At 43.0% G+C, this 11,391-nt stretch overlaps 1 protein-coding gene across 1 annotated transcript; it reads right to left on the bottom strand.

Annotated features, from left to right (window-relative positions):
• Positions 1-6,592: 6,592 nt before the first annotated feature.
• On the bottom strand, positions 6,593-9,635 carry LSM5 (LSM5 homolog, U6 small nuclear RNA and mRNA degradation associated). Its single transcript, XM_084786998.1, has 5 exons — positions 9,484-9,635; positions 8,460-8,555; positions 8,151-8,178; positions 7,287-7,359; positions 6,593-6,892 (listed from the first exon to the last, which is right to left on the bottom strand). Exons 1-5 carry the CDS (start codon positions 9,527-9,529, stop codon positions 6,860-6,862), a joined length of 276 nt encoding a protein of 91 aa, XP_084643124.1. The 5' UTR covers positions 9,530-9,635; the 3' UTR covers positions 6,593-6,859.
• Between the last annotated feature and the right edge of the window lie 1,756 nt (positions 9,636-11,391).

Here is an 11,391-nt window from a genome sequence, read left to right as displayed (position 1 = left end):
ATTAATAGAGCACTTGCCTAGCAGGAAATATGAATACATGAATGAAAAATTTATTTTTCTTCTCTAAGAAGTGAATGCAGGGTATAGTGGTGCATGCCTGGAATACCACAACTCATGAGATAGAACTGTGAGTTCAAGGTCAACCTGGTCAACATAGTGAGTTCCAGGCCGGCAAGGGCTACTTAATGAGACCTTGTCCAGGAAAAAAGAAAAAATTGTGTAACAGTAGCATGTGTTAAAACCTTCCCTGGCCTTATCTTGTGATCCAATAGTAAGCAGTACAGAGTGGGTAGCCAGAAATCAATCAAGTTCCCCAGAGTTTCTGGGGGCCTGAAAAGTCGCAGGCTCCAGTTACTAACAGGCTAGTGCTACAGTGCCCTCTAGTGGTCAGTTGATGTCCTGGATGATTTTGTTTTGTTTTGTTTGTCACTCACCTCAGACTGGCCTGGAATTCGCTATGTAAAATTCAGTCTTGTCTCAGCCTCTTTTGTGCCGGGATTAGAGGCAGAAGCCACCATCGCTGTGCTTGGCCTCACGATTTTTTTTTTAATTTGAAAATAAAACCTTGATAATCAGTTCAGTCAGTTTCAGCCTCAGATAAGTAGATTTAGTCTGCTTTCCACCCACCTTGTTCCAGCAAATGTCCCCTGGCCTCACAGTTCTTGAGGCTGGGTCCACAGGACATGAATTGGGAGCATCAGGCTACCCTGAGATCACTAGCTAAAGGCCTCAGGTGCTGTCTTCCTAAAGTGAGGTCCACAGGACACAAGATCTGAACTGCTGACCTTCAGTTTACCCCAGAGGCAGCATCTTGATAACTGTGCCTCCCTGCGCTAAAGGTCCATCAACCATGCCCGCAAGCTATGCAAATGCTGGTAATGCTAAGAACAGCTTAACCTCTGAATTATAACCCAATAAGGGAAGAAGATTCATCTCCCTTGAGACCAGGACTTTGTGTGGATCCATGCTGGATGCTACTTTCCCAGAAGTGAACAGCTGTACAAGATTGGAAAAGCCCTTTAAAGTCTCCATGACCCCTCTACGTAAGCAGTAAGCAGTAATGGGAAGGGATCTTGAGGGACTTCCTGGAGGAGGGGATACCACAGCCAGTCATGAATAGAACAAGACCATTCCCCCAGAGGTTCAATATGGATTAAGCCAAAATCCAAACCATGTGGAAGGGCCAGCAAAGCCTGTTAGTGGGTCAGCAGGTCCTGGAATCCTATTGGAAAGCCTGGGTTCATTTATAGATGATTGGTGACTGAAGGGTTTAAAAGCCAAAGTTACATGACTGCACTCTTCATTTCAGACCAACTATCCCCACGGCAGAGGGCAGCGGAAGACACGTAAGGTAAGGGCTCAGCCAGGAGCCTTCTGGCTTATAGTGCAGCAGAGACAAGGGCTATCGGTGTCTTGCAGGAACACAGAACTGGTAGTTTCTACCAATGACTGTTATTAACTTCATGGTATGAACTTTAGAAATTCTCAGATTTGCCCAACCTCAGAGTCTTGTACAGAAGCAGATAGCCATGAAACAGCGAACAGACCAGAATTCACACACCCTCCAAGCAACTCAATCCCAAGAGGAAAATGGAGTAAGTACGCCTACATTTCTTCTTTCTATATTTAATCAAATCAATCTGTGAAAGCAGAGAGCACCCAGGTGTGTCGACTAATCTTCCTTCACACAAGAGAAAACAGCGGAAGTGGCAAAGCAGCATTCCTCCCTTAGTTCTCGGGCTTTTGTTCTCTTCACCTGCTGGACTGAACCTCTGATGACACACAGGAGGGAGCATGGTCTAGCATCACTCCCGAACACTAGCTACCATTGACTCAGTTTTCATGGGATCACTGCAATCACTGGAAGCAGTTCATATTTTGTCTCAAGAGACTTTAAAAGGAGTCAAAACAGTACATGAAATTAAAGTAACTTTCAGGCTTCCAAACACTTCACTCCATTTCCTATGCTGGGTTGTGCCCAGCTGGCTACATCATCTAAATTGGCACATCTGAGAATTTAGACCCATTAGTAACAACAATAATGTGCCCAGCCTAAATGATACCCTCTCATCAAGTTTATAAGGAGAAATTTTAAAATTGAATCTTGAACAAACAAAATCCAAAAATGTTAAATTTAACAAAACTAAAAATCTAAATGAAATGTCTTTTTCTCAGTGAGTTATAAATGCAACATTCTGCTTAGTGTGGTGGCTTGTGATTTTAATCCCAGCACTCTGGAGGCAAAGACAGGCAGACCTCAAGGCCAACCTCATCTACACAGAAAGTTGCAGAGCCAGATAGGAAGTCCTTGTTCACCCCCACGCCACCAAAAAATTTTAAAATTCCAAAGTTCTTAGGCTAATGGCCAAAACCAGTATTCCTTGAATTCTTACTCTGTCACAGCGTAACCAGAAGGGCCTTTAAAAATACTTTTGTTTACTCATTCATTTCTTCATTTGTTTATCTAATCAGTACTGTATCCATGGGTTTGGGTGTGGAGAAGACAACTTACAAAAGCTGCTTCTTTCCTTCCCACCATATGAGCCCTGAGGATGAAACTCAGGTGAGACTTCTCAGACAGTGTCTTTACCCATTGAGCCATCCTACTCAAGGATTTTCATCTTTAGAAAGAGTTCAGCCCCTTGCAGTCCCAGCCTGAGTGGCACTCACTGACAGAGTGGATTCTTTTAGAGTCTCTTTAAGTTACAGACCTCACATGTTCTGGAGTTTTAAAGTTGAGATATAATTATCGTCTCACCTGAGTACAGCGGGTTTTCATACATTCGCCAAGTTTTTTGGTTATCACCGCTGATTCCGTGTTTGCACCACCCACAAAGAAACACTGTACCCTTTAACAGTCATTTTCCTTGGCAGCCAACTACTGTTTTCCTTCTAAGGATCTGCCGGCGCTGGAAACTTCACCCAGATGAAATTAATTGCTCAAGACGAGTTGTTGCTTGACAGGACTCCATCCTTTTCAGAGCTGACGGTGGTATGGAAACAGGTTGCTCACATTTGGGGGTTAGAACTAATGCTGCTGTAGACATTCATGTGGCTCTGCTGTCAGTTAGCTCTGTTGACTGTGTAACCCAGAAGTGGGGTTGCTATGCCACGTACTCACTTTTTAACTCTGTGGCCTTGTCAGATAGCTTTCCATAGCAGCAGCAGCATTTTACCACAGCAATACAGTAGGGTCCAATTTCTTCTATTCCTCAACAATGTTTTTTTGCTTTTCTGTTTTATCATAGCATGTACAACGTAGTATCTCATGTGGCTTCTGAAGGGATTGGTATCAGCTCAGAACCCCCAAGACCAGGTTCTTAGCACAAAGGAGATTTATTTGTTCCAGCGGGACAGAGGGCAGGAACTAAGAGACAATGACAGGAGATGGAGGATGAGGGAGAAGGGGAAGAAAACAAGGGAGTGAGGGTAGGGGTACTTGTCCCAGAGGACAGAGAACTGCCTTTGGAAAGGAGACAGACATGGCCCATACACAAATGGGAGTTTATACAGGTAAAGGGGGAAACCTCATGTTAGGATAAGGTGTTTAATTTAGTTAGGTTGATAACTGAGTTAAAGGGTCTTTTGATCACTGGACTTCAATACTTTGATAGCTGGTCCTTGGTAATCAGCCTCAGAGGAAGAAGTGGCATATAAAGGAAGAGCTCTTGGTGACTAGCTTTAGGAATGTAATCTAATGGTTTTAGCAAGGTGGAGGGACTAGGAGACAAGGGCAGGGCTTGCAGGAGCCATGTCTGTCACGCTGGGACTGGCTGGCGTCCCTTCAGCTTCAGTCTGCATTTCTGTAAGGGCAACACTGCCAAACATCTTTTTGTTTATTCATCATTTGGTGTGCTGGCTAGTTTTATGCTAATTTGTCATAAGCTAGAGTCATTTGGGAAAAGGAAACCTTTACTGAGAAAATGGCTCACCAGATTTGCCTGTGGGCAAACCTGTGGTGCATTTTCTTAATTAATAATTGATGTGGAATGGCCCAGCCTATTGTGAGTGGTGCTACTGAGGGCAGGAACAAGCCTTGGGAAGCAAGCCAGTAAGCAAGCAGCAAGCAATGGCAGATTTTGATACCAGAAGTCAGTGTGGTAGTTTGAGAATAACCCCGTAGGTTCACATATCTGAATGCTTGATTCCCAGTTAGTGGACTATTGGGAAGAATTAAGTGTGGTCTTGTTGGAGTAGATATGGCCTTCTTAGAGAAGGCATATCACTGGAGCAGGGCCTTGACTTTCCAAAGCCCATGCTCAACAGTGTCTGCCTCTCTCTCTTTCTGTGTCTCTGACTCTCCCTCCCTGTGCCTGCCTGATGTGAGGTCTCAGCCCTAGGCCTGTCTGATTTCTGCCAAGATAACAGATTAATGTTCTAAAACTATAAGCAAGGCCCCAATTAAATGCTTTACTTTCATGAGTTGGCTTGGTCAATAAAATAATGAAGCCATGGGGTATTGCTGTGACAGACGTGACCATGTTGTTTGGGGAAGGATTGTGGCAGCACTTTGAAACTTTGGGCTAGAAAAGCCATTGAGTGTCCAAAGCTTGGTGAGATGTTCTGTGGAAGCTTGGAAAATAAAAGTGTTGAAAGAAACGCAAATGATGCAGGCCTGGCTTATGAAGCTCCAGAGGGAAGTCTGAGAGCCACTTAAAGATTCTATTGGGACTGTCATGTAGGCTTTCAACTTTTTCAAACCTACTTTATTTGGGGTTCTTTAATGCTTACACCTCCCTTTTAATCCACTTACCCTAGATAGGACAGAAAAGAGGTTAATAGGAACAGAAGAGAGAGATCTTTTTTTATACTCAGTTCCTTGGAGCCATTCCACTGGCATAGACGGCAGGATTCCAAAAGACCAGTTAAACAGTAAATCAGCAATTCAAAACCATGTTTATATCCACTTCATCGCATATTTGAGTTAAGATTCTGTGGTCCTGCTTAGATGGGGCTTAAGAATCAGCTGTGGGAAAGATCGAAGATGGCAACACTGATCACACACTGCATCTGATGAGCAGGCCAGCAGTGACTGCACAGCGACCGAAGGACCAAATTGAGAGCTCCAAAATACCAGTGCTCGTATTTCCCATGTGAGAGGAGACAGCACAGTGTGGAACACAGGTCTGGCCTTGGGCCACCCGGCTAACCCACAGAAAAGTCCCTAGGTTGCTGTAGGTATGTGCGCAGTCTCCGAAGTCTAGGCACCTCCCTGCCTGCGCACAGCACCTGCACTCTGTATATCAGACTGACCTATGGGCCACAAAACACCAGTGTCTGGGTCTTCTGGCCTGGACAAGACCCCAGTCTGGAACACAAGTGGATCTGACCTCAGGTTACCCAGGCAATCCAGAAAAAGTTCCTGGGTCCACACAGATGCTGACATGGTCTCCAAAGTCTAGCCACCTGCCTGCCTGTGTGTAGCACCTGTGCTCTGTGTATCAGACTGAACTGTGGGCCACAAAACACCGGCCTCTGAATCTTCTGGCCCGGAGGAGGCCTCAGGTCACCCAGCCCATCAACAGAAAGTTACTGGATCCATGCAGGAGCAGGTGCAATACCCAAGGCCTAGACACATGCCTGCTAATTGCTACATCTGTGCTCTGTATCTCAGACTGAACTCTGGGCCACAGAACGCGTGTTTGGGACCTCTGGGGCAAAGGAGAGCTCATGGTCTGGAGCACAGGTGGATCTGACCTCAAGTCAACAACCAATCCATGAAGAGTTTCCAGATCCATGCAAGTGCAAGTGCAGTCTCCAGGGTCTAGACATGGGCCTGCATGCACATTGCATCTGCTCTCTATATTTCAGACTGAACTGGGAGCCACACAACACCAATGTCTTCTAGCCCAGAGGAGACCCCACAGTCTGGAATACATGTGGAGCTGACCTCAGGTCACCCACCTGATCCATGGAAGAGTCTCTGGTCTCCGCAGGTGAGGGGGTCCCAACCTATAACCACTCACCTACGAGCTACTATCAAAGCCAGAAACTACCACACCAGAGACAGCAGATGGCTAAAGGGCAATGTAGAAACATGAATAACAAAAGCCAAAGTAATATGGCATCTCAGAACCCAGTTATCCCAAAACAATAAGGCCTGGACACTCGAACACAACTGAAACAAAAGAAAAGGACCTCGAATGAATCTTTCCTTATGAAGATGATAATGGAAGAAATGAATAAAATCTGTAAAGAAATACAAGAAGATGAAGCCAAAAAAACTGTGGCCCTTAGCAAGGCCATGACAGAAGTTTATAGAGAGGAAAAGAATAAATCACTGGATGAAATTCAGGAAAATGCAAACAATCAGGTGAAGTAAATCAATAAAATGGTTCCAGATCTGAAGATGAAAATGGAAACAATAATAAAAGCACAAACTGAGGAAACCCTGGAAAGAGAAAACTTAGAAAACAGGAGATACAGCGTTCATGTTTAGCAAAGGAACTGGGAAAAACAGTCATTGGAGGACATCACATCAGACAGATTTCTTCCATCTCTCCTACTCTCAAGCCTCTGAGTAAAATGACTTACCCCACCCCAATCAAACTAATATAAATGAGGAAGAAAATAAGCAGAAATCAATATAAAACAAAGTATCAAAATAACTATATTTGTTTCACTAACTATTTCAACATAAAAAAATGAAATCACAGTTAACAAAAAAAAACCTTTATTTTTTAGTCTTTAAAAAAAAAAGACAAAACTCTCTCTTTCCCAAAATAACCATAATTAGCTTATAAAATTGGATTATAGTTTCAAAGTGTTTCCCTTTAAAGGAAACTTCAACATATACAATCTAAACATTAAAGGTTTAAGGGAAAAAAGACAGAATCTAGCATAAGACAAGGAAATCCATTCATACTTCAGGCCCTTCTCCTCCAGGAACCAGCTGCATTGGAGAAAAAAAAAAGTTTATTAGTAAGACTATCATAGCACCTAAAGACCCCCAAGTGTTCCTCATCGACCAAAGCCAGCTTTGTCTCTCCCTCATACTTCAGTTGCCATCTTCTCCAGTTCTCAGTATGTTAGTAATTCCAACATCATTAATTGATGTTTAACAGTTTCAGCAGTGATTCCTGATGAACTAAAAGGCCATAAAGATTAATAAGCAAACTAATCTTAAGGACCCAATGGTCTTGGGGCACTGATCACCAACGCTCCATTCCCATCCTCAGCGCATCTAGGCCATGAATACTGTCAACTAAGCAGCAGTTTAAGTCAGTTCTGTAATCCTTTCACCATAAAAGCAAGGTGATTTCAAAATAAAATTTTTAATGTCTTACCATTGTTATATTATTTCCATTTAGTAAAATCTGATCTAATTTTGTAATCCTTCTTCCTTCTGGTGTAATTTCACTAAATAAATAGATAAAACGGAGTCAAGATGAACAAGTAATCAAAGGCAGTATTTTGGAAACACTTTCCCTCCTAACAGTTATCCCCGGGCTAAATCTCTAGCACCAAAGCTGTTATTCCTACCTATAAATGTGAACTTATATTATGACAATAATTTTCAGAACTACAAACTGCCCCCTGGGTAGTGTTCATGTAAATATAATTTATTGTAAAGCTTGTTCACGATGATTTCTTAGAATTTCAGGAATAATACTAAGATAATAAGCCTCTAACTCGAACCTCACAAATACCAGTAAATCAAGGTTCAGTTTTAAGGTGTTTCCAATAAGTAATTTTCTTTGGTCAATCATACTACAGTGGTTTAAATGAGAATGGTGAGAACGGCCCCCAACAGGCTCATATATCTGATAACTTGGTGCTCAATCGGTTGCCTATTTGGGAGTGATTAGGGGGTGTGGCTGTGTTGGAGGAGGTGTGTCACTAGTAACTTTGACATTTCAAAAGTCTTAAGTATACCCAGTTAGCTCTCTCTAGCTCATGGTTTGATCCAACATATAAACACTTAGCTAGTGCTTCAGCCCCACGCCTGCTTGCCTACTGCCACGCTCCACACCATGAACGTCATGGGCTGTAACCCTCTCAAACTGTCAGCAAGGCCCCAGTTAAATACCTCCTTTTATAAGATGCCTTGGCCATGCTGTCTGGTCACAGTAACAGAAAAGTAACCAAAGGCCCTGTCTTTAATTAAAAAGAGATCTGCCCCCAACTCTTTAATTTCTAACTCTACTCACAACTCTGTCACGTCTTCCAACACCATATCTGAAATTTGACGTTAAGAAAATAAACAAGATCGAATTTATTCCGGTTTATGTTTTTGTTTGGTTTCAAATGTTTTCAACACAATGGTGCAAATTCAAAATGTTTGTTGTTGGCAAGAACCCTATCTTCCCTCAGCAAACACACGTAAAAATGCTACCAAGTGCCTGGGAAACAAAATTATTCTTAATGTAATAACCAGAAATACATCATCTGTCCACAGTTCTTACTTGTATTAATACATCTTCAAAAGCCTGTACCATCACCACTTTTTAAAAGGATACTGACAAAGTCGTCAAATCCTAGAAGTGTACCAACAATTTCTTTATCGCTCTTCATCACAATGTGAATTCTTGATCCTATACACTTGTCCACGAGCTCTGTGGGAGGGAAAGGGTTGTTTTATCCACTTAGCAGTTCAACAAACATTTGAGAGCCTACTTGCCCGTTTTTTATCATTAAAGATAAGCAAACAGCAGTCACTCAATAACTACATCATATACAAAGCTCTGTCCAACCATTAACACAAACGTTTGTCCTACTCGTCACTTACCTCTATTTTGCTGCGATTAATATGACTGATTTTATTTAATTAGTTGATTAATACATGAACACACACACACCATGAGGTCGAGCCCATGGCTGTTTTTCCACACTCGTGTGTGTTTCTACTGTTGAAGAGTATCTAGCATATAGTGGACTTATCACTGCAAAAACTTTCAACCACCGCCACATTCACTAATTTCACCAGCCCCGGAAAACTCCCGAGAAGAAACACTGTCAGACACCAGCTTCGCTGTCACTTCTTCTCTCTCCCTCTGTGATCAGAGACCAACATGAACATCTCAGCACTGTTCAGCACAACGGTTGCCGGTGTGCTATATGAAAACAGCGGCTGTAATTTAACTTCACTATTCAATAATACTACCTTGGCCCTGCGCGGGAACTGCTTGCTGAGTTTATGAATAACTGGGCTAGTTTCCAGATTTCTCTTTTTAAGATTCACTGTAGACCTTGGCGCTCTGCTCACCCCAGCAGATACACTACAGGGTCTACCTAACCTGGAGAGCGAAGAGGCCAAGCTGAGAGTCTGGACTGATCACCGTGACATCTATCTTACTGGCGAGCTCAAAAAGGAGGCCGAGCATGTCTTTCGCTAAATGGGAACTTCGCAGGCCACCAAGAGACAAAACTGTCTGTCGTTCTTCCAGCGACGCGGCCGGGCCAGGCCGGGCACGGCGGCGACCCAGCCTCGGCCCCCAACGTGGAACTGCAGCAACCCGCCCGCTCCCCAGGGAAGACGTTTACCTAATGGCAGGAGCTGAGACGGGTTAGTGGTCGCGTTAGCCGCCATGGCCACGCCGGAAGTGGCATAAAGACACCCGCGCAGACTTTAAAAGAGCGCGCTTCCGCCCTTCTCCACAGCCAGCTCAGACGAGACTAATCGCAGGCCGATCTTGCGATGGGGAGGTACCTAATGGATCGCAGAGAGAGTCGGTAGACTAGTTAGGACCTCTAATGGTGCCACCTATGGGACAGACCCCTATGGTGCCCCTGAAATTTTGCTGAACTTCTGAGATTGTTTGCCTCAGGAAGACCACAACATATAAGATTTCTGAATCAGCTACTTTTCCCCCAGAAGGTTTCATCTCAAGCCGGCATCTTTCTTCAGAGCAATAAAATCAATTCATATTTCCCACTATCAACTGGTTATGCGTTTTCCTCAACAACTACTCATTTTCTTAAGGAATCTGGTACTTTTAAGGCTAGAGAACTGAAAACCCTATAAGCAGCATTATTTTTAAAAACATTCCATACCAAGTATTCACAAGTTGGGGCTTTTTTTTTTTTTTAATTTTTACTACTTATTTAATTTCTTCTTGTCGTTTCTAGGAGTCGAGTTTATTACAGGCCTTTTCTTTTTCTTTTCTTTTTTTTTTTTTTTGGTTTTTTGTTTTTGTTTTTGTTTTTTTGTTTTGTTTTTTTCAAGACAGGGTTTCTCGGTGTAGCCTTGGCTGTCTTAGACTCGCTTTGTAGACCAGGGTAGTCTCGAACTCACAGTAATCTGCCTGCCTGTGCCTCCCGAGTGCTGAGATTAAAGGTGTGCGCCACCACACCCAGCTTTATTACAAGCTTTTAATGTCATGATCAGTTATTGATTTACAGGCAGCGGCAAGATATCATCACTCAATTTCAACCATATGTTGACATCATCACGTTTAGAAACCATGCTGTTACACTTCTGTTTTGGAAAAGGTTAAAAACTGCTGTGTGGCGTGTCCAGCAATCCCAGCGCTTGAGAGACAGAAAGAGGCCTCTAAGATGGACATCTTAGACCCTAACACAAAATAAGAAATAAACACTAATAAGGGCTGGCATGTACTTGGCAGTAGAGTGCTTTCCTAGCATTCATGAGGCCCTGAGTTTGGGCACTAGTTGTTGAGGTTTTGGTTTTTTTCTTTTGAGGTTTTTTTGACAGATAAATTATTTGCCTTTGTCCGACTCAAACAGTCTAAATATAATATTTGCTAAGCACCCGTCATTCCTTCACTGAACAAACTTATCCATCAAATACTGTTCCGCTAGCACCTTGCTGGGTATATAAAACAGTGTACAGAAAAGTCTTCTACCATGTGAGTGGGTAGAAGGACAAATAATAAATTTTATGTACATAGAACTGTGGGATTTAATTTATAAATCACTGCCTCCAAGTATCCTGGAAAATTCAATTCAATTCTCAATTTCAAGCCAGCAGTGGCTTTCCTCCCGCCACCAACACCCTATTCCATAAATATTGTGCATCTACTAGGTGCCAAGGCAAAAGGAGAGAAAGAGAAAAAGTAGCTGAAGAGGAATTTTAATTCAGAACATGGCTACTCTGGCAAGAGATCTCATCCAAAGACCTTCTAGGTCTATGTGATCCAGCTGGGACACCAACATGCCTTTAATCCAGGAGACAGAAGCAAGCACATCTGAGTTCAAGTCCAGCCTGGTATAGAGCGAGTTTAAGGTAAAGAGAAGCTGAGATCCAGGCATGGTGGTGCATGCCTTTAATACCTAAACAATGAAGGTATAGTTAGCTTTTAGAGGGGAACACCAATGTTTGGAAGTGATGTTTAACTAGGTGGCCGAAAAGGTGATGAATCAGAGGACGATTTGGCAGAGTAGGATGCACCCAACTCTCACAAGCAGAGAGAGGAAAGGCAAGCTACTTAA

Source organism: Acomys minous, assembly GCF_964271855.1.
Source record: "Acomys minous genome assembly, chromosome: 6".
Taxonomy (NCBI): Eukaryota; Metazoa; Chordata; class Mammalia; order Rodentia; family Muridae; genus Acomys; species Acomys minous.
This window is presented reverse-complemented; position numbering and strand designations above follow the sequence as displayed.

Bases quoted from the DNA above. Each gene is read 5' to 3' on its own strand.
- LSM5 (XM_084786998.1), bottom strand. From the start codon at position 9,529: ATGGCGGCTAACGCGACCACTAACCCGTCTCAGCTCCTGCCATTAG. The intron at 8,179-8,459 runs GTATCCTTTTAA...GTCAAATTTCAG, and splicing joins AGGATTTGACGACTTTGTCA to ATATGGTGTTGGAAGACGTG. The intron at 6,893-7,286 runs GTAAGACATTAA...TCTCCAATGCAG, and splicing joins ATGGAAATAATATAACAATG to CTGGTTCCTGGAGGAGAAGG.